Source organism: Rissa tridactyla, chromosome 14 (assembly GCF_028500815.1).
Source record: "Rissa tridactyla isolate bRisTri1 chromosome 14, bRisTri1.patW.cur.20221130, whole genome shotgun sequence".
NCBI lineage: Eukaryota > Metazoa > Chordata > Aves > Charadriiformes > Laridae > Rissa > Rissa tridactyla.
Genome location: NC_071479.1, coordinates 8,393,302 through 8,420,722, shown reverse-complemented (window position 1 = coordinate 8,420,722; position 27,421 = coordinate 8,393,302). Strand labels below are relative to the sequence as shown.

The 27,421-nt window shown below is 45.8% G+C and overlaps 1 protein-coding gene across 3 annotated transcripts in view; it reads right to left on the bottom strand.

The window, feature by feature from the left end:
* The window catches only part of BRINP1 (BMP/retinoic acid inducible neural specific 1), an 89,964-nt gene that overhangs the window by 11,291 nt on the left and 51,252 nt on the right, over positions 1–27,421 (bottom strand). For all 3 annotated transcript variants that reach the window (XM_054220669.1, XM_054220668.1, XM_054220670.1), the window contains 4 exons: positions 16,805–16,995; positions 11,456–11,625; positions 10,030–10,135; positions 2,571–2,807 (listed from right to left, as the gene is read on the bottom strand). In XM_054220669.1, coding sequence (XP_054076644.1) covers positions 2,571–2,807; positions 10,030–10,135; positions 11,456–11,625; positions 16,805–16,995 — 704 coding nt within the window. The remainder of the gene's footprint in view (positions 1–2,570; positions 2,808–10,029; positions 10,136–11,455; positions 11,626–16,804; positions 16,996–27,421) is intronic.

Here is a 27,421-nt window from a genome sequence, read left to right as displayed (position 1 = left end):
CGTCCCTGCAGGCTGTCCCCTGGCAATGACTCGGCACCGCAGGTGGGCGCCGGGCAGAGGGTCCAGCCTCTGGAGAAGAATGGTGGCATCCCAGCGACACGGCCATGTCAAACAAGCTCTTTTCAAAGATGAAATATTCACTTTTCCGGTGCTCGTCTTTGCAGTTAAAAAGAAATACCACATTTTCATCAGAAAGCAATAGTACTGAAAAAAAAAAACAACCAAAAAACAACCCACCCCCCCCTCCCCATGACTTTTAATCAAAAGGCTGTTCTAAGATCCAGAATCACAGTCCAGACAGAATTTTTTGGCCAGCCAGACTAAAACGCCAAGAACCAGGCAGCATTATTTTTCTCAATTTACACATGAGCAATGGAGCACAGGACTACGAGAGCGCTCCTGAGCTGAATTAAAGCAGCATCGGCTCACCGCGGCCTCCTTGACTTTGAAGATGCTCTCCCAAATCACACCAACTCTTGATTTGCCCCACGTGATTTTTTTTTTTTTTTTTCCCAAATTGACCTAGGAATCCACCCCAGATCAGAAACAGAATATAGATCTTTTAGGCTATCAGCAGCTTCCTGTGCAAATGGTATTTGCTTTCAGAGCACTCGTGCGCCTTTCAGCCCACTTTATTGGAAAAACCTTCAGATGTCATTAGAGATTTCCTTCCTGCTGTTCATTATGGAGAAAATCCTCTAGTTATTGGGAATATTTATTAAAACAAAGCAGCAAAATACTAATACTACACGCTTTTGTGATAGCAACTTTCATTTCAAAGGATAAGTTCACGCATGATGCAACAAAGTGATGAATGAGATGCAGCAGCTTCAAACATAAAGATAATCACTCCATCTAGCCCCGAAAAGCCTCCAGGCCTGGGTGGAATATGGCTACAGCACAGCCGAGAACTGCGCTGCAATATGTCACTTTAACACGGCAAATGAAAAACACCTTCCTCTGTCGGAATCTCAAGGGAAGGGAGACTGAATATAATTATCTACCACAGTCTTTGCTTAGATCAAGCGCAACAAGTACAGAACGTAACAGTAAAACAATCACTGTGGGACTGTAATTCTTCTCTCTCCACAGGGCTCTCACCTTCTAAGTGCCTGGGTTAGATCCCCTGGGAATGTACGGGGGTTTGATGAGTGGTGGCCAACATGTGGCTCTTGAGCATCTTGTGTGAAGATCCTCTGCCAGAACTAGCAACTAGTAACACTTAACTAGCGGCAGAGCTGTGCCGGCAGGCCCTGCCAGTAATCCTAGTTTGAGTAGTACTGAGCTAGCAGAAGCCTCTGAAACCCACGTTTCAGGTTTGCCCCGGTGTGCCCACCCCATCCATGAATCTATAGAAACTTCCAGAAAGCCACTGACCTTTTCAGCTACTGACCTGCTTCTGGAACTGCCCCAGCCTTGTGGCTCCCCACAGTATATGGGGGGGTTCTCGTCAAGATGGTCATCAGCCTTGGGCCATTAACTACCATCTGACCTCGCTCAGCTGAGCACCAAGTTGACAGGGTGAGTTGGACATAAGAACCTGTGCAACAGGAGACACACCAGCAGGGTCCACATACTGAAGCAAGCAGCAGTCCTCAACAGCCCGTTGAGGAAACATCGTAGGCTGCTTCGTTTCAATCATTAAGGGGATCTTCAACATGAAGAAAAGAATTGATGCTGGGAAGACTTCTGAAGAAGAATTCTTCAGTGCCTTGAATGAAGCTAGATGGTCCTTTCCTCATGTTTTTCTTTCCTAACATGGAGACCTGGACAGTTATGACAATAACCATTAAAGAAAACGTGTTGGAAAGCAACTGGCTAACACTAAAAGAGGAGAGGCAGCGCAGGGATGAGTTCTTGATTAAGTTCTGCTTCGTGCCCGTGTGGCTGCAGGGTAGGCAGACCACTTCCTAAAGGCAAGGATGTAATTGCACTGATAATATTGCTCTCTTTCCTACCTCAAGCCCATGAGAGTGATGTTGCACACCTACTATGGGTGTTACCAGCATCAGTGTGGAACAAACTCTGCTGGCACCTCCAGTGTCACACTGGGAGAAAGTGAAGGGAGAAGAGAAATATTCACACCAGCAGACATTGGCACTGTAGGAGAAAAGTCATTTTCCCTCCTCCTCTCTATCTCAAATGAGGTGTCATCTGGCCTGTGCTCTCTCTCTGTGAATTGCCTTTCACCAAAGCAGAATAAATCATTCATGCAAATCTGAAAAGCAATTTCTGCATCATTCATATTGTGGAAGTTTCTCTGTAGAACTATTAAAGACAGCTTCTGAGCTGGTTTACTATGAAAAATCAGATTTTTAATCAAACAAACTCTTCCATGGAAAATATTCCCTTATACACAGAATTACGTGTGGCGTATGCTTTTGTCTGTACGTACATAGAGAAAAAAAGGCACTCCCTTAAGACTAAGATCACATTTTTGAATTCAATACCCTCTATTGTTTAATCCAAACTGGAACGTTATATTCAGGGAAGAAAGGATTCTTAACTGGTATAATCTGACACATTTTGTTTGAAATAAATCCATCGGAAAATACGTTTTGCTCAGTTACCTGAATTCTCCAGATCTTTATAGGCTTCTGTCCAGGTCTTGGCCATGTTCGCTAGTGTGTACTCCATGATCTGGATGTCGGTGATGGGGCAGTTGCACTGCGGGAACTCCTCGGCACACTGGCAGCCGCACTGGCTGTTCCGGCAGATGTACTCCCCCTCCCCATTGCACATGATGTAACTCAAGGCAGACTGGACAAACTTCTCTTGTAAATACTGAGGGAAGATGATCTGGAGACCTGGCGGGGAAACAAGAGACAGGGATGTAGCGGGGGGAGGGGAGGGGGAAAAAAAAAAAAAAAAAAAAAAAGAAAAGAAGTAATTTCAGGTATCTCTTCTTCTTTTCAAAACCTGTTTCATTAACAGCTTGGGAAAGTGATGCTGAGGAATTAAGAGCTGCTGGGAGATTTCTCTCGGAGCTGTCATGAGTCAGGAAGGTGGGGTATAAATTTCATGCCTCCAGTGCAAGTGGCGAGTTACCTGAGAGCATCTGCTCTATGAGAGAAGGGTGACAAGTTAATCCCCCTTCCCAACACCCAGTGCATCCCCTTCATCCCAGACCTGGATCCCAATACAGCAGACAGCACCTGAAACCAAAGCCTCCCTTATTCCCAGGTGTGAGGTTTTGATTTGGGGGTTATTGGGTTGTTTGGGGGTTTTTTGATACTCTGCAACCAAGTGCTAGTTCAGAGGTGATGAGCATTATCCTGTTCTGAGCTGTTTTGAGAGTAAATAAATAGGTTTGGTGCCACAGAAGCAAGGAAACCACACACTGCAAGAGAAAAGAAGAGAGGAAAGAAAACAGAAGAAAGGAAAATAACGTGAGGAAGAATTTATAAAAGAGCCTTGCAGAGTTAAGTGCCCAGTTCCCACAGTATAAATACAGGAGCTGGGTACCTGAGTCTTTTCAGCTCGCTCCCTGCTAGGAGGGCTACTTGCCAAATCCTATAAAAGTGCAAATGGATTTAGTGCCAATGATTTCAGTGGTGCTCTGAAGATTTACATTAGCTGAGAGATCTAGCCCCGTGTCTCTTTCTCCGTAGCAGGCGTTTGTGTACCCATCCTTCAGCGCAGGCATTGGCGTTGGTGTACGCTTGCTCGGGTACCAGAGGACATCCCAACAGTTAGCGTTTGCCCTGTGTACAATGTACATGTTTTTCCATCCTGTCCTGGGTGGAACCTGTCTCCGGGCTCCCTACTGATGTCCCTGAGGATTCACAGCTGTTTTCTTCTACCTGGCGAGTCCTGCTTGTCAGACTGGGTCAGCATCAGCGGCGCGGGAGGCAGACAGGACAGTAACTCTGAGCCAGGCTGTCGCGGGAAGCCCGGCCCGCTCGCTTTGCTCATAAACGGCCCAGGGATTTCGGAGCGGCAGATAAAGGAGTTTATGGCTTGAACAGCAGCGCTGAACTCCAGTGTAATGAAGGCGCGCGGGTCAATTACCCATCTGTTTGTGTTTCTATTGTGCTGAATTACTGTATCTGCGGCTGACAGCTCATTGGAGTGGAATGAAAATAAGACAATAATTCAGAGGATGGGAGCGTGCAGGAAGGGCGGGAAGGGCTGTGACTCCTTTCAGGAGTTCAGGCCCATCTCCGCCATGGGTCATGTTCACCTCAGGCAAGAGAAAAGCGGCAGGCAGTGCCCCAGGGACCCCCATTACCCTTTTGCTTTTGGTACCACAGAGACACCTCCAGCCTTGACAAGGTCCCTCTGGAAGACCAAGTCTGGGGGGGATGAGGAGGGTGTTGAAGGCACAGGGGCCTCTGTCTCCTCTCCCCTCCTGCCATTGCCAGGGCACAGTCTGAGAGCACCATGCCCGGTGGCAGCGAGCTGCCCCCTCGTCTGCCCTAATTCACAGCCGAGCGAGAGCAGGGGCAGCCTCCAGGCAGGATGAACGCAGAGCAACCTTCAGCTGGAAAAGATGCTTGTGACCCTTGCGCAAGGCAGGATTTCAAGCCCAGCGTTTGGAGGCACTACGCCTGCACAGATCCTGCTGCCTTTTCTGCAGTGCTGCTGTGGGGAAGGCAGGGAACGTGCAAGGAGCTGAACACAGTCTACAGCATCCCTGGAACAGCTCAAAACTACTCTGATGAGGATCAGCATTTTGAGGTCCATTTGGTCTTTCCTGAGATGTTTCTTGATAAGAAGCTCAGCTTTCCTCCTGTTGTCTTCAGGAAGGACCGAAGTTCAGTCTCTTGTAGGGATTTATCTGAAACAACTATCACAGAGGAATGGTCCCTTTTCAGGCCTTCACACTGACATTAGGGATGGTCCCACCTGCCAGACTCCAAGACTTTCCTTCAGGATGGAAAGAAAGTGCAGCGTTACTGCAGGACTGAGATCCCCAAAACGGCCTTGGAGAGCCTGAAGGCTGCTGTACTCACTGAGCTTGTGAGCACACAGGAGAAGCAGGCTGGACTTCTTGATGTGCACTGACCCTGTTTATTCATGGTCCAAGTCCCATGAATAAATCTTTCCACTCTCTGCTTCGCGGAGGAGCAGCCTGCCCTGGTTGCTCCTCCAACCTTTGAATACGAGGCCCAAATACCTGCAGGCTCTTCAGCTCACCATATTTTCTCTTTGAATTTTAACTTGGATAACAGCACCGACACGCTGTCTGGTCCCAGATACTGGCTTTGGAGATTTTTTTCTGGAGGGGAGAGGGGTTAAAAAAGCAACTAAAGTTTCAGGGAAAACACTTCTGATCGCAAGGAACATCTGTTGTGTACCTCAGCACATGCAGAAACAGGAATACCCTGCCATCCCCAACACTTAACCCGGTCCCGTCCTGCACTACAGACTGCCTCATGTGCACGTTTGCTTTTTGTCCGTGAAACTCATGGTTTCTAAAAACATTTACAGGATAACCTTCTCTTGTAAGAAATAATCTCATGTTTAGGAGGTAATCAGATCCCCTGTACACTTAGCACCAATTCAACAAAACACTTTTATAAATACTTAACTGCAGTCAGGTAAGCGGTTCTGCTGGAATCCAAGCAGTTAATTGCAGCATTTAACAAGCAGCACATACTCAAGTAAGTGCTTAGACTAAGAAGAAGTGACACTCAAATCCAGCTACTCATTGAAACACGAGTGTGCGTACACCAAATGCAAAGCCCTAACTTTAAAACTGCAAACACGCTGTAGGGGTTACATGTGACTTCCTCGTGGAAGAAATCTGTTTTAGGGTTACTGAAATACAACCATGCCGGCTTTCACATCTGTACTTTGGCATACATATATATAAACACCCACACGTTTAACATCATACCCAGACACGGGCAGATTGATATCAATATTTTTGGTTTTGTATTGAGCATCCTGGTGACCAGATCCCACCAAGTACTGGGCCAGTAGCATCTCACTCAGTCCTGGTACCCTCCTCCATCAATCATATAGTAGTTCTGTATCATGCCCAGTGACTAAATATTGCTGAAATTGAATCTATTACAGCTGTCAGTAAAGCACAGGTGGGATCAATCATTTTTAAGGTAAGCTTTATAAACACGAAATTGTAAGAAGGCCATTCTGGTTGGGGCAGCTGCTCTGGGTGTTTCGGTTGCCACCTTTAAAGCAGGAAAGTTGCAGTCCCAAGGACCGTAAGAGCAGACCGGCCCCACAGAGCAGCTTGCAGCCGGCCGTGCTGGCTGGGAAAGCCCTGCTGCCAGCCGTGACCTTCACAAAACATCCCAAGATGCTCTTTTGTTCTCTAAGAATTTTCTTTGAATACTGCAAACATCATAAAAAAAAAAAATTAAAAAAAAATTGATCTTTCAGTGTTGTCTACTGATAAAGCAACCTCATGTCAGCAGCCAAGCAAGGGGGCAACCTGCTCTTAAAAACCGAGATATTGGATAATTTTCATGGGGTGAACAACTCAATCCAAGGCAGGGTAGAGCAAGGAATGGGTTCATCCTCCACAGCAGCCTCAGAAGCGGATAATACATGCAGGAGGTAAGTTTGCTGGTGACAAGCGCTAGGGAGAATATCTTAGTTTTGGAGGTACCTTATTGATCAGAAGGAGGAATTCTGCCACTCCGTAAAGCATAAAGCTCCTCTTTAAAAATGAAGAGCAGCATAGATTCGGTGTAAGTTTGTCTTAGATAACTACAGGCAGAATATGAAGAGTCTGACATGGGAACATGTCCTTAATTCACCTAGAAAAACTATTAGAGAGAGATGTTTGGATTTGGACTGTATATAAAAGGCTTCCCGCATTAAAAGAGGTAAATTTCCCCAGCTCTAAATTAGAGCTATTTGAAACATTTTCCGCAGAAGAGTTCTCTGTTGAAAATGCAGTTTCATTGAAGCATTTTGTGAGAGCATGTTGACTCCAAAAGCACTTCTTACAGGGAAAGGTCTAAATGCATATTTTGTACTTCCTCATTTTGTTTCACTGGAAAGCTGAAATGTTTTGTGCTGTCATTACTGCTCTGCCCATCTCGGCAGAGACTTTAATATTAATTGTAATGTAAATGTGAATATTCTATTGCCATATTTGAGGTAACAAACTACCTACTATGCAATATTTCCAGTTTAATGTCACAATGTTTAGAATAGCACAGAAGGATTTTACCTTATTGAAATAGTGCCATGTTGCAATATTGACATATACTGTCACACTGCCCAAGAGGATATGTCTCTGGAATTTTAATTTCCCGAAACTTTTCAAAATGTTGGGGTTTTCCACTCAAATTTTCCAATTACAGCCTAGGACACTTTTCCAGGGAACACAAATTCCTGTTGCCCACTAGACTGCTGTAGAGCTGTTAGCATCTTCCCCTCCCGTCCTCTGGTTTACTCCTTTTCCAGGCAGCTCAAGCATTAGACGCGCTGGAGACAGAGGCAGGGAAAGGGATGGTTTTGTGCTGGTGGAAGGGACAGGAGGATACGAAATACAAATAAGTGCGGTCACCCATGAGATCCTGGCCCACAACAGGATCTCCCCAGTCCCATGAGGGGAGGCTGCATCACCACACAGCCCTCCCCAGGCACAGGACAGGGAACCTGCCCCCAGGTCGTGCAAGGAAAAAGGGAAACCTTCTGAGCTGCTGTCATAAATGTACCTGTACAGGTACCCCAGTGCAGGCGTCTGACACAGATACACACGCTGGGTCCACAGGGATACTGGTTAGTGATGCTTTTCTCACCACAAAAGACATTGAGGGGCTGGAGCGGGTCCAGAGAAAGGCAACGGGAGCTGGTGAGGGGTCTGGAGCACAAGCCTTGTGAGGACCGGCTGAGGGAGCTGGGGGTGTTCAGCCTGGAGAAGAGGAAGCTGAGGGGAGACCTTCTCGCTCTCTGCAACCCCCTGAAAGGAGGGGGTAGCCAGGGGGGGTCGGTCTCTGCTCCCAAGGAACAGGCGATGGGATAAGAGGAAACAGCCTCAAGTTGCACCAGGGGAGGTTTAGATTGGATTTTAGGAAAAATTTTTACACTGAAAGGGTTATTAAAGCATTGGAACAGGCTGCCCAGGGCAGTGGTGGAATCACCATCCCTGGAGGTGTTTAACAGACGGGCAGACACAGAGCTCAGAGATATGGTTTAGTGACAGTTTTTGTCAGAGTTAGGTTGATGGTTGGACTGGATGATCTGAAAGGTCCCTTCCAACCTGGGCGATTCTATGTTTCTACGGACACCCAGCACTGTGCATGCATCCAGGTCCTCCCCTAAATCTCCGGACTGGCTGACCTTCCCAAAACCTACATGCAGGCATGAAGGTAGCTTAAGCTCTGGGTCCAGCCATTGCATCTCCTAAAGGGCACGTCTTTGAAACCATGACTCTCAGGGCTGGGCAGCAACAAGCAAGTTCAGACACAGAAATTCTCCCTGTCACAAAGATGCTGCTCTTTTATTGAGCCAGCCTCGGAGCCAGAGTGACACGAAGGTAGTAACATGGATTTCTGTCAGCAGCTCATGCTCGGCTGCTAATCAGATCAGAGGAGACTCGGTCATGATCCATTACCTGCAGCCCTGTGACTAATTCCTAATGAGGTCTCTCAGAGCACAGGAAGGATCCTGGGTAATTATCCCAAGAACCACACTCCAGATTAGGCGGAAAACACTCAGGTGTAACTTTAAAGGTCACTTTGTTCTGTTAGGAGGAGCTCTTACCTTCCTCCCTTCCCTCACTGTCGCCCTTGGCTTGGGTCTGGCTTCTCCCTGCACTGGGTTATGCCATGAACCTCCATGAAACCCACGTGTGGTTGATCCCTGAGGTCCTATGTCTGCTCCCATCAGAAGTCACAGCCCCATCCACCTTACATCCCCTCTCTTTCCTAATTTTTCCCTCTTCCTCCACCTCCTTCCCCCTCCCAAGCATCTTGCTTTTTCTCTTCTCTTGTAGGATCAGATCTCCAGTAGAGATCTGTTGATTTACCTACTTACCAGTTTGTCCGCCTATAAACTGAGCTGTGTGCTTATTTAGCTCTTTACCTAGTTATCTGATGTGTCATCCTTGGGTTTTCATTACCAGCAGTCATCATCACAATATATAAAAAGCCTCAAATTGTTTATTGTTAATTAGTTAAGAACCAGAACTGAGTGACTTAGATAATCACTGGAATAGTGAGAACAACCTGCCTATTATTTTTAAAGGCAAATAATAACAATAATAATATATCCACAACATGACTCAGTAAATGAAACCCAGTTTCCGTGAAACCAAGATTAAAACAGCACATGCCAAATTATACTCAAAGCGGAAGATGTAACGTAGCCCATTCATCTGAAAAATTAAAATTTGTGCAAGTACAAGGATTCCAAAAATAAAACCATCTGGGCAAATGAGCAATTAAATCCCACATTTCCTTATTTTGTCAAAAACTTGGGAATAACCTTAGTAAATTACACACCCAGTGAATTTCCTCCTTCTACTGAAGCTGACTTCTTGCTAACCAGCATGTATTTATTTATTAATTCAGTCATGACCTCTATCTGTTGACTTCTGGACTAGTTCCCCATCTGGGACTGAAGCCATGGCTTCCAGCATCCAAATAAAACCTCTGTGACTTTTCCCAAAGATTACGGTCATTAGAGAGTCCCAAAAGATGATCTGCAAACCTCTTACGCATATCAGCAATTTGGGAGGGACCGAGAGACGTGGACAGAATGCCCCTTCAATATTAATGGAAAAGGTCACGTTTATTTATATCAGTGTATGTACAATACACAGAAGGCCATCAAAATTCAATGGTAGGGTGCGCCCAGACACTTCACTGGTGTCCAGTCTGCAGTGCCTTGCACCTTTAGCTCGGTCCCTGTCAAGCCCTGGCTCTGCTGCGCATCATATGAAGCCACCAGAAGCCACCGGTCCTGCTCCAGGGAACTAACAGCGAAGAAGGCAATCACAGCAAACAGAGGAGGGTAAAAGGCTAGAAAAAAGGCCACCCCTCTCTCATTTCATCCCCACCCCCCTCCATTCCGTCTATTACCACCTCCCCCATTCCTGTGCCCTACCTTGCAGGTGGAGTTTGCTCTCAGTGCTTTGCAGAAGGACAGAACTCACAGAGTCCAGATTGTCGTAGCTGTTACAGCCCAGGGGGCCAGTCCGAGTTTCTGTTACCTGTGGAGGATGTAGAAAAGAGAGAGTGTCGCCGTCGATGGCAGCATCACATCTTCCCCAGGCACGTTCAGACTTTGTAATATAATAACCCCTTGTCACCAGCTGATGCAATCCAAAATAGCTGATGCAATCCAAAACGCATCTTCCCTAATTGGGCAAAAATGCCCCACACTGGACAGACACGGCTAATGTTTGGCACACTCACAAGCCAAAAAGAGAGAGTGAACTGTATCTGCTTTCTTTATGGCACTGCATGTTATTTCGGGCTTGGCAATGAGGTCCTGCAGATTGATGTTTCTCATAGAGGATCTCCATTGGAGAACATCAGAAGCCAGTAGAGAAATTATTCCCTGGCTTCTCTTATTGGAAAGCAAGATACAGAGATGGATTGCCAGCCCACAATGGTGCCTAGTGCTCCCACAACATATGTGCACGCCATCCTTGTGCTGAGGATAGATGGAGGCACAGATGACCTGCAGTGCTGTTGCTGCGGTTGTTGCTGTTGGTTTCCAGCCATGGAGGAGAGCTGCCCTTCCTGAATTCACAAAGGGTGATTATCTGCTGTCACTGTTTCAATATCTCAATTCGATTTCCCATCCAGAAGGGAACAGACTCAGCCATGAGACACCACAGAACAATAACAAGAGCTGAAACCTTTCAGAAATGGCTAACAATGACGACTCCATCCACATCGCCTTCCCTGGAGTGAACTCTGCAACAATAAAATCCCTCCCCAGTATATGATGATTGCTTTCAGAGAAGGCAGCCTTTGTCTGCAGAGCCATTTTCCCCTATTTTGTATGCTCTGAGCAGCTCCCCTTCCTTCCTGCTGCAACCCCCAAGCTGCCTCTCAGCCTGTTTCATTCCAGATGCCACACTGAGTTTTTCACCTTTTCTTGTAGTAAATTCAGCTGAGAGATGTTTAACAGTCTTACACCCAACAAGAGGCAAATACTTCTGGGATGCACGGGGTTGTCCACTTCCTTCCTGCCTTCCCCTTCCAAACTCCATTGCTGATCTGGATTTATCTGTTCCCTCTCTCCCTTCCAGAGGTCACTGCCACACATCGGGGAAGTCTCCTATCCGACCTAGCCATCACATTGAATGCCCACCTCTTTTCAGATTTCACTGGCCCTGGGGAAATCAATTCTTCAGTAAGGTCTGCAAGAGAAAAATTTACCCTGGGAAATCAGTGCAGAAACAAAACAACTTGTGATGAAAACAGACATCGCCCTGGACTGGCAAAGTCCTGCCCCAAGTCCCTAAGGCGTTGGTACGGACACGCAATCTTCTTTCTCTTCCCAAGGCAAGATACAGTACCTTGATTGCTCCGGTAGAGATCTGGATCTCATGGAGTCTCCTCATGGTGCCATCACGGTCTACAAAGTAGGAGGAAGCGAGCTGGTGCAATGCTTCTACACTCTGGGTAGCGTTTCCTGACTTTCTGTCGAGGCGGCTTTTGTCCATATACATGGTCAAGGCCTCCTCTCCTGCAGCAGAAAAAAAAAAAGGAGATTTCAGTAAGGCCCAGGAGGCTACCACAGAGGGTCATCTTAACAGGAACACACGATGTCACATGTCGCACCTAAGGAAAGAAAAGTCCGACACCTGAAATACTCTTAAATGAACCCACCCTTCCTCACCGGTGCCAGAATCCCAGTGCAGTGTACGTGACCCTCCTTCTCTATTCATCCAGAAGGGCCGGCTCCACCGCACTTGTAGATCAGCTCCGCTGAATTGAGCAGATAACATTTCGGACATTTATTAGCCAGCATAGCTTTACCACAACTGTTGGAAAGGATTCAGACCATTTGCCCCACTTGAGGAATGCTTTTCTCTCCATGGGCAGTACCTCTGGAACGACGCATACCTGACAGAGAAGCTGCCACTTTCATGCAGTCGTGCCTGACTTGATTTCTAGAAGGAACAAATGACGATTTAAGCTGCAAATAGGTGGGTACAGAGGACAAACAAATGCCAGTTGTACCTCTTTAGCTTCCAGTGACCATGGAATGAGTAAGGGCAGGGGGGCGAGTGAAGGAGAGCAATCAGAGGAAAAAGCGAATGCAAAAGTGAAGTTAAACCAACCACCCTTTCTGCCTTCCCCCCCATCCCCCCAGAGTCTCATTCAGGGAAAATCTTTCATCAGAAAATATTGTGCAAGGTAAAGGACGAGAGGTGATTTTGAGCCAGTAATCACAGAGAATCTGGGAGCGAAGCAGTTAAAACCCGGTAGCAGCAAACATCCTAGCACTAGCAGAAACCTGACTCTAACAAAAGAGATACAAAAAGGACATGAAACTAAGAATTAATATTTACCTAAAAAGTTCAATTTGTGCTCTACGAACCAGCTTAAAATCCAGTTCCTTTCTGAACACATGCTGGCATTGCAGGAGGAGTAAAAAGGTAGAATACTCTCCTGCATGCTTAACATCTGAAATTCTGATTTTAATAAATGAAGAGAAGAGACGCCTAGGAATGCGCCATTCCTACATAGCTCTCTTAATGAGAAGAATAGTACTTGTTCTGATTTGATAGATGAACCTCTGATGAATACATTGCCTCCAGCAATGATAGCATGGTCCAGAAAAATGCACCACCACTTTTTACGCCAAGAAATATTTTGCTCTCCAGCATTTTTGCCTTTTTTTTTTTTGTGAGAACAAGCACTTATTTTTGTTTAAAATTTGTATTAGCTGACATCGTTTGATTTGTCCAAATAATTTCTTTTATTGCATACATGCATAAAAGAAAACAAACCTCAGTAAGCCCTCCCCCTTGCTTTCCCTGGAAATTTTCCAGCTTTTATCTGGAAGCCAAAATGCCTGAAAACAAAACAAAAATATTCTGGCCGAAAATCAAAATATTTTTATTAGATTTCAGTGTTTCAAGCGATTGGTATGTTGACGATTGAGCTTTTGGCTTTCAGATGAAAAACTGAAGTGTTGTAGTGGAAAGAAGATACTTTTCATCAAAAGAATTGATCAGTTGAAATCTTTTAATTGGCTTCATGGGAGCTAAGTGGAGAAGTTCGGCATGTAAAACTTTCTCTCTTTAATATTTTGTTAAAAATAACATACTACCCGTTGACCACGATCAAAGTTGCAGTGCTAACAGTACCGTCATTGTTACTTCTCACAAAAACTCCTTCCCTGGAAAGTGACCAGCTTTGATTTCCTTTATCACCATTAACATTATTATGCGTTGAGCGGCATGAGGAGACCTTGGCAGGGATCAAGGCTCTGTCACATCAGGCTCTATCCACACAAACAGCAGAAAGATGGTTCCTGTCCCAGAGGATTTAAACCCCACGTATCTGATGAGACACAACAGTTGTATACAGCAAACAGCCGGCGAAGCACAAGGTAACGAGATGACTGTGATTAGTGCGAGAAACAGCGGTCACCGCACACCAGATGCCTGGCTGCTGTCAATGCATTTTCAGGTTTCAGCTTTGAGGCAAGTTTTACAGGGGGGTTTGAAGGAAGGTCAGGCTTTGTGAATTTTCATGAGGTGACTTGTTTGCCACCGAAAGGACGTCTGCATGGGAGTTAGCCAAGAGGCTTGGAGGAAGATAGGCTGGATCGGCCTGAAAAACTTGTATTTTGAGCCAAAAGTTTAGCATCTCTCATGTAATGGCAGTATTTATCTGCACGGAGATGCAGCAGACATAAGCGATGCTTTGCCTCCATTTCACAAGGCTGTGAAAGGAGAGAGAAGACCTGGGATTGTTCTTCCCTTAGCTACAATTCTCAGAGCAACCTGTGGGATCCAACTATCAACTCTTCCTCAATTCCACCAGTAACTGGAAAAAACACTTCTTTTCTGGGAAAAGAATATCATGCCTTCTTTCAATACCCAAGGCACAAAAATCAGGACTTTTTCAGTCCAGACCAGTTCATTTTAGTGGAGGAACACTGAAACTGGAGATCCCTTGGACAGAGAGCAAGCAGGAAGCATGGGCTGAACTGCATCAGGCAATAACACTGGTTTCACATCACCGGGAGATCCACCATTAGCTTTTGGTCCCCAGACAACACGAAGGAGGCAACGAGCAGCTCCCAGACATCAGAAACCTGTGCTGTAAGGGCAGTAAGGACCAGTGATTTCCCCACGAAAGCTGTCATTTCTTCCTCCCTGAGGTGTTTGGACCTCTCCATTGGGAAGAAGAGGAAGAAAACAGGAAAGTAAAGCCCAAGATATTTGATACTTCCCCTGAGGGACAAATACTGTCCCTAGGAGCGAAGGATGCTGAGCAGAAATAGTGTTGCTGGAAACCTGTTCTGTGTACATGTGTGCAGACCTGGAAAAGCACAGCATCCCCACGGAGAGTGCGCATGAGAAAGCAACCCTTAGATCAAGAGAGGTTAATAGACTTTTGCTGCATTATTAAGTCTTAATTTCTCGTTTATTAAGCGGATGCTATGTTCAAAGTTGCCTTTCCTTCAGGGCTTTGCCTGCAAATTGGCTCTCAGCTCTGTGTGCTCCATCCCGCAGCGTGGATGCCCTCAAAATGACCCTTCGCCAATCCCTTTGTCAGGACTAAACTGGAGCAGAGCTGGGTTTTTTTTTTTTTTATTAGGCTCCAGGGGGACCCGGCTGCTCTGTAGGTTGAAAGGCACCAGAGCTGTTCCCCATGTGGCCAGGTGTGAAAATAGCTGCTGCATTCAGGTGGGCTGGCCCGATCCATCACCCAGCCTCCCGGGGTCCGCGCGACAGCTGGCCTTTAAAAGCAAAACAATTTCCTGTGTGTTTGTCACTTGTTTGCAACCTAATAAGACAGCAGGCTAAGTCCACAAACCGCTGTAATGCAAAGCGGAATTCTTGTAACTTTTCTGAGGAGACCCGAGGCCTCGGGAGAGCCAGGGTGCCAGGACATGCGTGCTTTTACATCCCAGTGGTCTTGTTTAGCCCACAGACTGTGATCAGAGCGCGTCCTACTTGCATAATGCATGCTCAGCTTCATCGGCATTTTCTCGGGGACTGCCATTGCCAAGATAAATCCTTCTTTTCTCCCCCACCATTGCTCACCATGCTCGGGGCTGGTGGAGCATTTAGCACTCCTCTCCAACACCAGTTCTTCTTATACGAGCCTCTGCATATTTAAAATTGTTGCGTTGTAAAAATCAGGAGAAGAAACAAGCCCCTGTGAATAATTCACAACCTCACCCAGGCAAAATTAAAAATATATTTTGCCATCAAAGGTCTTATTTTGAATTTCCACAGATCTAAGTAGCAAGAAGCAAAAAAAGCCTATCAATGGAACTTAAAGTAAACCCACAAAAAAACAACCTCTCAACATTTTACTGGATTCTTACTTGGCTGGCTTAGGCTCTGTAAAATATGGTTCTGAAAAGCAATTTCCTCAACAAAAAGGAGCGTATCTTTACACAGGTTTCATTAAGGCCTGATGCAGGCAGTCACTCACACTCTTCAGTGCATGGAAACCTGCTTTCTCTCACATTTCTTGCGGACGGAGCAGACGGTTTGAATGCCTGGACTGGAAGCGCAGCCCGAGGTTCTTTGAAGGACATTTGCCACACGAGAGGCCATTTGACTTCACTGGAATCACGCCAATTTACCTACCACCTCATTTGTGCATGAATCATATGCACACATCTAATCTCATCTACGTCTCATCCAAGTGTCTGCAGAACGCTTTGGGAACAGACAGATGGCCAGAAATTCCTCAAAGTTCAGTACAAACTTCACAATGTGGCAAGGCTGGAGGTCAGATACATTAGAAGAAGCAACAGCAACAAACTCTGTACTCAAATTAAGACCCTTTACCACTGCAGAATCTCTTACAGATAGCAGTTCTTGAAAGAAAAGTATTTAAATGCACACCCGAAGGGTAGAAAAAGTACAGAGATGGGGAAAAAAAAAAAAAAAAAAAAGATCAGCAGCAGATATCAAGAGGAGCTGCTGATTTTCACTGCTCCTGTTTTCAATACTGAGTACTTGAATTGTTTAAGCAGCACCAACAGCAGTGCATGCACATGGATTAATGGCCCTACAACACTCTGTCTTATGCCATCACTGACATATTCTTCTTGCACACGCAAACCTCTCTGCAGTCCTTGCGTGTACATTTTGAATTTTACTTAACTATTGTTTTTTTTCCAAAAGTCTACTCCACGTTACTGCTTTCACTTAAGCATTCAGCACAGGCCTTTCTGGCCGCCTCTTTGCTGCTCTAACTCCTTGAACTCCCTTTCCCTGAAGCTCTTTAAAATTCCTCTAGTTCCAGAAAGAGAGGACGTCTTTTTCCTCCTGCATTTGGTTTCATTCTGAAAAAAAAAAAGAGGGATCAACACACTCTATTGTCAAATTAAGGACAGAGGCGCAGGAATGACAGACAGGCTCCCCAGCTAAATGAAGCATGTTTATCTTGACGCACACGGGTAGACACATGCGGTTGTCAGAGGAGCACAGGTACCACAGATGCCGAGCTCGCACGCATTGCGCTGTGAATTCATTTCCAAAGGCTATTCGTACTCTGGGGATTTTCACACCATCTGATGACGAGACGGGCTGTAGCTGGGGCGACCTGCAGCCTGGCTCTACGCGACCGGCCAGCCTCCAACACAACGTGGCCAAGGTTTGGAGGTGCCATCACCACCCCACCACTGCCACCCGCAGAAAAAAACAGCCCCAGTTGCCACCTACCTCCCAGGGTGGCAGAGATGAGGATGTGGGTGCCGTACTTTTTGATGATGGTATCAATGAACTGCTGCGTGGTGGGTCTCCTGCCCAGGAGGCGGATGCTCCTCTGAAACTCAGGCATCAGGGGCAGTGGATTGTGGAGCAGGTCCCTCCGCTCGATGGCTGTGTTCCTCACCTTCCAACGGGCAAACTCCCTATGCGACAACACAGGAACACAACAGGGGTGAGGCTTCAAATCCGGAGGGGCAGGGAGAGCCACCAAGGGCAGGGAAGGAGGATTGAGAAGGGGACAATCCTGTTGGACACCCCCACATGGATGCAGACGTGAGGCCACAAGGCTGGACAGAAGGGGAGGGGGAGGAGAAGAGGAAAAGCGAGACGTTACTGCACAATAACAACACACTTTGAGGATCAGGGTCTGGGCTGACGAGGAGGCAGTGTCAGAGTCTCCAGAGGTGCCTGGCAGAGGGCTGCATTTCCCTACGGAGAAAGCAGCCCAGTCCTTTCACCCTCTCACGCTTCGGGATTTTACACTTCTCCATAAAGCAGGAAATTCTGGTTTCTGTCAGCAAAAGAGCTGGTCAGTCAGACCGACTGTAGATGCTGACCAGCCTGGTCATTGCTATGTCCCCGTGTCCACAAGCCTTCCTTGTGGCTACTGCTTTTGCAAAGCAAGGCTGAAGGAAACACACTATCTCCAAACATCTTAATCTTTCAGCACCGGGGAATACAGAAAAGATCATTTTGAAAAACAATACGCTTGATAAGCCATCTAAAAGGATCGATTCAGATATAAGCAGAGGCCAGGATGAAAATGGAGGTTCTGTTTGTTTTCTTTCCTTTTTTTTCTTTTTAAAAAAAAAAAACCCAAACTATAAAGTGATTTTCAAATCCCTTCCTTTAAACTGATACCAACCGGGGAAAAAAATAAAGCTAATGTTTGCAAAAGCAGCGCTTTACTGCGGGTATCCATTTTGAAACAACGCAGAGGGAAATGCCTAGAGAAAACCCTGCACACCTGCGATCTAAACATCAGGCCTCTGAAATACATCACCAGCTGAGCACCTAAGATATGAGAAACCTATCAATGTCCTTTGAAACAATATTGAGCGAGGCCTTCTAAACAGAAAGGATATTATTTATAACTACTCTCCTACGACGCACCTGCACTATCTTAAGCTATCTCCCAGCTAATCAAGTCACAAGTTTCTCTGTCACTTTTCATTCATTTATGCCTCTAACTCAGGTTTAAGACCAAAATTTCATTTAAATAATAGGAAAGACAATACCTGGCACCGAGACGGCACTTTCTATCAATGTGTGTCAGCCAGCACCAGCAATCCCACTTTGCCGGTAGAGAACCTGACGTGCAGGCAGATTTAGGAGATGCTGTACGTCAGTTGTAAAGCCAAGATCACAAACCAGGTTGATTCTATACCCGGTCCGCTTCATCTGTGTTAGGTTATTTTTACTTAATGCAATTATCCGTTTATTTATTTTGATTGCACCCCATCACAACACCCCAGGCTGCCTAACAGCAGTTGCGTTCATTAAAATAGCAAAGTACCAGCTTTTAACTTCGAAATATCTCATTACACCTGAGCTAGTGCCCCCTCTGTAGCTCCCAGGCTTTCACAAGCCAAGTAAGAGTGTCAAAACAAAACACCCCTCTTAACACACCCTAAGAGTCATTAGTGTCAAACCTTAAAATCCCCAGAAATGTAGGTCTTTCTTAGAAAAAAAAACTCTGCCAAAAGGCAGAAAAAAATAAATCCTAAACACAACCCCAAAAGACCTGTATACCAGGATCTTAATACCAGGAGTGGAAAAAACAGGCCACTGACTCCAAAGGTTGGATAACGAGTACATTACCAATATCCATATATTCACTGCATGGAACAGAATATAAATTTTGTTTTTCTACTGTCCCAGAATAGCATAAAAGTCTAGTGTTTAGTATCTGTGGAAGAGATATGTTTGGGTGTCCCACAGTTGATTTTAATGATAGAAAAGCCCTTAAAAGTAAAGACAAATAGCTTCTCTCTGACGTACAGAGAGAGGTTTCTCTAATCATTCTCGATTAGAGTGGCAGTGCCAAACCTCGCTATAGAAAGAAATCCCCTTTGTGTGAAGAAGGAACGGTCCCTTCAGCAGTTACGCTACACGGGAAGATGCAGACCTGGATGCTGAAAGACAGGCAAAGGTTTATAATAAATAGAGATTCTCATGCTCCTATCATAAAGATCATAACTAGCGAGCATAGGAAAAATGCCATCTGTGCTTCCTCTCCAAAGAGACAATTATTACTTCCTGTAAAACTCAGGTACACTTTTGCTCTCAGATTACTGTTTCCTGCAACCATTATCAATAAAGTCAGGAGGGACTAGAGCCCTCCAGAGCCAGCGTGTCCTCAGAAAGGGCTAGGGGAATGCCTGAAGTTCCCCAACAAAGTACAGAAAGTTCGCTTTTGTTACCGTCAGGTTACCTATTCCAAAGCAAAGACCACGGGGTCGAAATGCACAACTGTTCAAGCAGGACCCTATTGATATATCAACACCCACACCCTGGGCGCGCCTCCATTCACTGTGTGGAGATGGGCAGGGCAAACAGTTACGATTAGGACCACACGCTGGAAAGTGGTTGGCAATAAAGATGGGAGAAGGTAGGAACAGAAATCAAAAGTTCGGTAGAGTGTTCAAAGGGAAAGTGGATTCATTTTTTTTTTTTTACAGCAGGTCCAACATCATCTCGTGACACCACTGGCAGGAGGCAAAAGGAGGAGTTTAAAAGAAATCATTGCTATATCTTCAACTTTGCTTGCTGCCACAGGACAGTTCCAGTCACAAATCATAGAATCGGTTGGGTTGAAAGGGACCTTCAAAGGCCATCTAGTCTCACCCCCTGCAGTGAGCAGGGACATCTTTAAGGAGGGACATCAGGTTGCTCAGAGCCTCATCCAGCCGGGCCTTGAATGTCTCCAGGGACGGGGCCTCCTCCACCTCTCTGGGCAACCTGGGCCAGTGTCTCACCACCCTCAGTGTAAAGAACTTCTTCCTAATGTCTCATCTAAACCTGCCCTGCTCAAGTTTAAAACCACTGTCCCTCATCCCATCGCTACAATCATGCAGGTGACAAGACCTAAGCAGAATCCACATCTAAAACTTCATAGCCAAGGAGACTTTTTTCACTCAGTTCTCACCCATGCTACCACTCCCCAGGGCTTCCTACTCCCAGGGCACATCATCAATGTGGAAGCCCAGTTCTATTATACTCTCCAAATGCTTGGATGTGTGGCTTTCATAGCTGATGAGAAAAGCTGAGCAAATACGTTATGATGAATAATTTATGCAACTAACGTAGATGTTTATCTTCTGCTCATAGAATATCCATGAGCCAGTTGCAATTCCCTCTAATTTATGCATTATTTGAATTTACTTAGTGACATTTTTCAAACTTTTTTTTTTTTTAAGGTTTTGCGTAGTATTTGGCTGTATTCTCTCTTTGTGTGCTGTTGATTGGCTGTGACTGGTCAAGCAAATGATACAGTATTGTTAAGCTGATAAATGACCACAAATACATTTTAAACTTGGCTTCTGCTGTTCCAGAATATTTTACATTGAAAGCAACCCCTTAAATGCTAGCAATCTCCCGTGCAACCTACAGAACTCTGTGCTGTAAGATACACCTAAGGCCAAGATTGTGGTACAGTTTTAGAAAATAGGCCTAATATTAATGGATAGGCGCTAGTGAGATCACTTAGAATTATTGAGGTGATTTTAAAAAAAAAAAAAAAAAAGAGAGATTTGCAGGGAACAGTATAGCTCCGGCCTTAGGGAATGATCCAGCCTGTAACTCCTGAAGTCTGTGACAAAACACCTCTAAGAACAGGTTTTCAATTCGTTTTCAGTGTTAGACTTACTTGCATTTTCTGCAGAAGCTAAAACTGAATCCATGGCACTGGGCTAAGTAAGCATACTCTTGCCTGTTTGTCACCACTGAATCCTTGGAGGATCTACCAAGGCCTTGCATTCATGGATGTGTGCAAAAGGACACCGAAATCTTTCCTCCCAGAAATCGTTCTTGGATGCCATTTCACTGATCATCGCTCCTCAGAACCACCAGTAACAGCACAGTGCCAGTGCCGCTGCCTGGAAAGCACAGGTGAGGCCTCTACAGGTCTCGAGGCACTTCATAAAAGAGAAATATTGCACTGTTACTTGCTTATTTTCCAGGTGAAAAAGTTGCAAAGACTTGACGAGGATTATGATGGCACCCCACGACAGGTTAAGGATTATTGCAGAGTCTTCTGACCCTCGGGGGAAATCCCTAACACGGACCTGAACTTCTGCTGGTGGGGAAGCTTTTAAGGGCTTCGGAATGATGATAAACCTCTTAGCAAGGAGGAGGAAGAGTCTGTATCCCTGATGCAGAGACGGGATAAGGAGAAACTATGACCTAACGTCTGAGTAGCGCGGGAGAGGCACTTGTTTATGCTCTAATGTCTCGCCAGCGTAGACAGCCCATGCTAATGTGGAGCGTACCCAGGAAAATGCCTGCCAGGTCAGCGGAGAGGAGTCTGCTCCCTAATGCCTGGTGAAAGCACTGAAGAGCCCACTCTTCTAATGGCTGGAAGGGGTAGGAAGTGCTAATGCCTAAAGGGGGAAGGGAGGCGAGAGGAAACATAGGGATGAAGTACCACCGCAGGGAGGCAGATAGGCATGTTTCAGGCCTTCCTCCCTGTCACAGAAAGGGGATACATTTTATTTGTATACGTCTATATCTGAGAAAATACTTGGCCCTTCAGAGTTTGCGTTAATGAGCTCGCTCTCAAGGCCAGGCATGTCAGAGACAGAGGGAGCCGCTAGGGACGTCTCAGTGCTCATTAGCACTATGACCCCTCCAGGGAAACAGAAAAAAGGGGGGAAAAAATGCTGAAGAGGGAGAAAAAGTCAAAAGCCTGGAATGGGTACATCACCCAGACCCCCCACTGCACCAGCAGAGAGACTAGGAGAATCCAAGGGCGTGAGATCTCTACCCAGGGAGAGAAGTCTGAAAGAGAGAGGCCGTCGGAGCAAATTAAATCCCCCATCTTCAAATGGCCAAGACAACCAAAGGATGTGAGTGAAGAAACAAGTTCAGCACAGACCTCGGGGGCTGGCGCTTGAAACCAAAAAGAAATTAAATGCATTTAAACAACGATCAAGACAGAGTCTGTTTGAAAAAAAGAAAAGAAAAAAGAAAAGCAGAGCAGGAAGACGCTGAACAAAAAGGCTTTAACTGTCATGCTAACTGGAATCCCAGCACCTCCTGCTGCTGGCTGTATTGCCTTCAGGGCAGTTAGAGCATCCCGCTCGCAGGGCACGCTCAGCAAACAGGACCAGCCCCACCACTCCCTGGCAACTGGGCAAGGAGAGGGCAGCAGCTCCTTCTTCTTCAGCGGCTCTTTATCCGTTTTATAGATCACAGCTCAAAAGCCACCAACTGCTCCCACAGGTGATGAGCAGACAGAGCTTTTCCAAAGGCAACACCCTCTTCGGTAACAGCAAGACACAAGCATTGCTTAATGTCCTCTACCTGGCATATTGCACACATTATCGACTCTGGTGTCGGTAGGATCCCCAGTCAGGGACAGAGAGCTCCTAGAGACTTCTTGCTCTCTTGGATTTTGGTGTTTATACAACGGCATCTGCCTAGACACGTCTCTGCCCCTTGTTTTCATCCAAGCACCTCACAATCATTAAGAGAGACATTTTTGGACACCCCTAATGTATGCTGCAGACATTAGGGGACATTAGATTTTAGCTGCCAAAATGAGTATGAAGTGAAACAGCAGATTTGAGGCCTTGCCTAGGTAAAAAACAAGTTTTGTATTAGCATCAGGAACGCAGCCCAAAGTCCTCCAGAATCCTCCCAGATGCTCCTACAGCAGAGATGTTGGTTTAGGTTTTTTTTTTTTTTTTTGTCTTTCCTTTTCTCAGCCTAATTGTCCCAGTCACAGGCTGCACAAAGTAATAGTTATCTTCAGTCCTCAGGGTGATAGCTCTTCCAGGTTGCTGTGTGCCCTTGACTCTGCAAACAATGCCACGAGGGCAGGACACGAGCATGACAACAGCACTATAATGCTTATCTTTTACTGCCAGATCTGGCTTAATGCGAGTCTGGACAGGCTATCTGTGATTATGGTGGGGTCAGGGATGTTTTATTTCTAGTCTGTGCCCTCAAAATGCCAGACAGCCCCAGGCTGAGCAGCGCAATATTCCTTTAGCAGTTTCCGCTGCAGCTTGGTCTCTTCTCTATCTAGGCCAGCATGAAGAAGTCAGTCTTCAAAGCGGAGCTTTTCAAAGGACCTACAGGAATTAGTTCCCTGTGAGGGTTTGGCACTCATCCCCCCTAATCTATTTAAGAAAACTCTAGTCTATAGATTCAAACTAGTTCCAAATTAGGCAGAGGATGAAGCTCTGCCATAAGAAAGAGAGGAAGAAAATACACAAAAATCTAATTCCAGAGAAGTATGAAAGAGAAATGGCTTAAACTGAAAGTCTGACAGCCTTTTGCATAACAACCAGGCAAGCAGACAGGCTGACATGTGACAGCTGGCAGGTGAATAAGATACATAAATTGACTATTGATCTATTGATAAACGGTGTGCTGCCTGCAGCAGTTTTATTCCCATAGAGGCATCTACCTGGATAGGACTGAAGCCAAGGAGAAGACCATCAGTATGTGTGGATCATTCAACAGAATCGTACGGCAGAAATAAGCAGCGCTGTTGGACTACTTACTCCTTCACCTGTCTCCACAGGACAATGGAAAAATCTTCTGTTGCTTTTTCCTTGGTCTGTACTTTGGCCACGTGCTTGGTGTTGGCTGAGGTGTCTGAGGCCTCAACTACTTCCCCTTTTCTGGGCAATCATTTCAGCCTGGTGGATTTTCCCCATTACAAATAGAGTTTTGTTTTCATCGCTCTGATATTTTTCTCAAAAAAATTAAATTGTGACAGGGTTGAAAACTTGGAGGCTTTCTTTGTGGAAGGAGAGGGAGGTAAACAATAGGTCCAGAATGACATGAAGCTTGCAAGAAGCAAAAAGAAAGAAAATTACTTCAAAGTCAGGTGGATTTCATGTGACCTTGAAAGTGCCTTGGTAAACAGATTGTTCCAGCACTGAATTAAAAACCAATCAGACAGACATGACTCTGAGTCTTGTGTTCTCTCTTAGGATGGGACTACACTTGGGTCTCTTAGGAGGCAACATGTAATTGTTGGGTGCTGAAAAGATCGATTTGTTTGAAAAAAAGATGAAGCCGGAATGCATTCATTACTAGACAGTCAAAGCAGACTGATTCAGCATAGGTAAGTACAAGTTAAAAGGCAGGTCATTAAATTTGGTTGTTACTACGTTTGCTTATTATTAAATTTGATCGTGGCCAGGACACGGCTATGATTCCTAGCTCTGACTTCAAATCTAACCACAGCTACCACTGCAATCAGACAATCACGAGCAAACATGGCAGAGCAGGTTACTACCACCTCAGCTGAATGGGGTGACCTCCAGGTTACATGTTTGTGCATCCTCAGATATCACATTAGTAACTTCTCAACTTCTTCAACACAGAGTAAACTCACCAGCAACCTTCATCTGTCATCTATTGCTCTGATCCCACATCTCACCCCAGTCAGCTGCTACAATTCCCTTTCATCACGCCCATCCGGTTACACTGCAAACCGTTTGTGGGACATTTATTCCCCTCAACTTTCCCCATAAAGTTATTTGTGCAGGTTTCATTGCAAACAGCGTGCACCTCGGGCACTAGAGATACCCTTTCCAACGCCAGCCTACTTAAGCTTTGTCCACCCTGCAGACTTGCTCGTAAGTAGTTCCCATTACTGTTAACACCATTTCAGCTGTTTTCAGCATTGGGCTGACGGCGCTTCTTCTAAGCCACTACAATTTACACAGTGGTTGATACTAGCTGCTAGAAGCTGGAGTGACATCTCTACAAGGGCTCCCAGCATTGTTAGCACTGCTGCAGCTTAACAAACATTATCAACAATAGGAAAGTGTTCTGTTCTGTTGCTGTGTTCTTCCTAAAAGGTTACCTAAACCAGACATGGTTTATTAAGCTACTGAGGAAGCTATTCTAATAGGCTGCAGGGTCCTGTGCTCCAAGCACTGGAACGGACAATGTAGACACCCATTCCTTCACTATGAATTACGATAAAAATCACAAGAGATGCAGGCAGACCAACTCTCCAGCAGAAAACCTGAGGCAGCCTAGAGAAACTCATCTACAAAACAGGCATTTTGAGTTCTACAGTTATGATTACAATATTATTTTTCATAGCATGGTCTGCCAGATTTATGTTTCTATGAGTTTGACCTCAAATTCAGGCTCAAGCAGATCCTGGGAAGTCAAGGAGCTTTCAAGAAGATGCTTTCAAAGAAGAGCACTTTTCAAGCAACAGATGGAAACATCCGAGTCATTGAAGGAATTTTAGATAGTCTTGAGGAAACCTGGGATATTGAGGACAATTTTAGGTTCTCTTCTCCACAATTCTTCCAATTCTCTTCTTGTATGCTCCTTTACTCAACACGTAATCCTTCTCCAGACAGCTGCTGGCATACATCAGCCAATTAGACTTAGCCAGTAACAGGTTGGAAGGGAAGCTAAGACACAGGATGGTGAGACAATTAACTAAGGCTGTATAGGAACACGGGGTAGAGACAGGAAAAGGCCCCAGATTGTTCAGTCCTGTGCTGTAGCAACTGAAAAAAACCCACAACTAACAACAAAAAACACCTTTTCACACTGAAGCATTTGTGAATGCTCTAGTAGGTTAGAGGATTAAACTCTTGGTGAAGTCCCTCATAGAGTACATGAAAGTATTTAAATCTGTTACTTTTGAAAGCAAGCTTGAAATGGAAGACAGGCAGACAGATTTTAATTTATGAGCAGATAACAAACGGCCCAGGGGAAGACTGGCCCACGCTAAGCCATGGTGAGCACTCTTTACTCCATGGAGCTCCTCAGCAAGCTAGGCCTGCCCTGCCCCAAAATTCACCCTCTAGACTGGGTCACAGTTGCCTACCAGTGCTCATACGAGCACAACAGCATGAATCAAAGGCTGTAACAAGAACATAGCTTGGAACAAGTCATTTCATTAAATTGCACTTGCTTCATTTCCTGAAGATATAGGTATGTGGACTACAGGGGGTTTTTTTCCTAATTTTAGCTGTAGCAAGCTGATAACCTCAGCCTGTGACACCACAGCCCCAAGCTTTGCTCTTTACTTATCATGATTCACAGTTAACTCAGATGAAAAAAACTGTGAGAAATGTGGACTTGAACCTTAATTTCCCATGTTACAGGCAAGGGTACCTGGCTGCTGCACTACTGGCAACTTAACCATGGTATCTGCCAGTGCTGGGAAAGCAAGTACTGGAAATTTAGCCTTGATTGCCCGTTTTTTGAGAAAAAAAAAGCACAAAATTTTCTCCAACCCAGCATGCAACCATGTTTCAAAACTTGAACTGTTAGAAAATGGAGCCATCACCCACCCCCACCCGGTCAGTTGTGCCACTTAATTGGCAAAGGCTCCAATTCACCATTGCAGGAGGGAAAAAAAAAAAGTGATGTTTAAATGCAAAGCTCCTCCTGCCTCCTACACCCAGCTGTGCCCTCAAGGCAGCCCTGGCAGAGCCACCTGGGCACAGCCACCACACTTGTGGGCTTGGCAAGAACAGGCAGTGATGGGCAAGCTGTCCCCTCTCACCCACCCCCTCGCCCCTGAGTCATTCTCAGCTGATGGGGACACTAGCAATCATGGAAGGTGGGTGTGGGTTGGCAGCTTGGATGCCTAAAGACAGCCAGTTGGCAAAGCCACCTGCTTACATCAGGGATCTCTTGCCACAGGCCTGGCTTTTGTCCGGGTTAAGTGAAGTGAAGGGGGTCCATACCCCTCCCCACCAGGGAACAGCCTTCAGATGGAAGAGGGTGCTCCAGGCTTGCATGTAGGGAATATGTAGGGAAACAGGACGGAGGGACCAATCGCTGTCTGCTCCTAAAAGCATACCCAGACCCAAGACATGACCACCAACCTCAGAATAATCCCGGAGGTGTGATGAGGACTGGCATCCTTCACTACCCAAGCCATTGCAGGAAGCATTCATGAGTACGTGGAGGAGGTATGAGAGTACAAGTGAACAAAGTATGTTTTGTCATCATAAAAATAAAACCACCCTCCCCTTCCATACTGGTCCTTGCTACTTTATTCCTATAGCGTTATGTGACATTATTTCCTCCAAGTCGGTTTAGGAGAAAACGGCGGTTCCTCCTCGCGGTTCCTCAGGACGCCCATTTCTGCGCCTTCACCCCAAGAGCTGTGGCTCAACACCCCTTTGGTTTCCAAGTTCTGCTGTTAGGTTCAGGCCACTCGCCGAGGTTTGCTATTTTAACAGTGACATCCAGCAGGCAGGGATCTACACGGTGGCTGTATGCAGAGACCATCCCCTCTCAGCACAGGATTCAGAGGGTATCTGGGCCTGAAATCACTAGCAAAAGGCAAAAAAAGTGAGAGGTGAAGGGCTAAGAAAAATTAGGCTGCAGAGTAGAGCTGCAGCA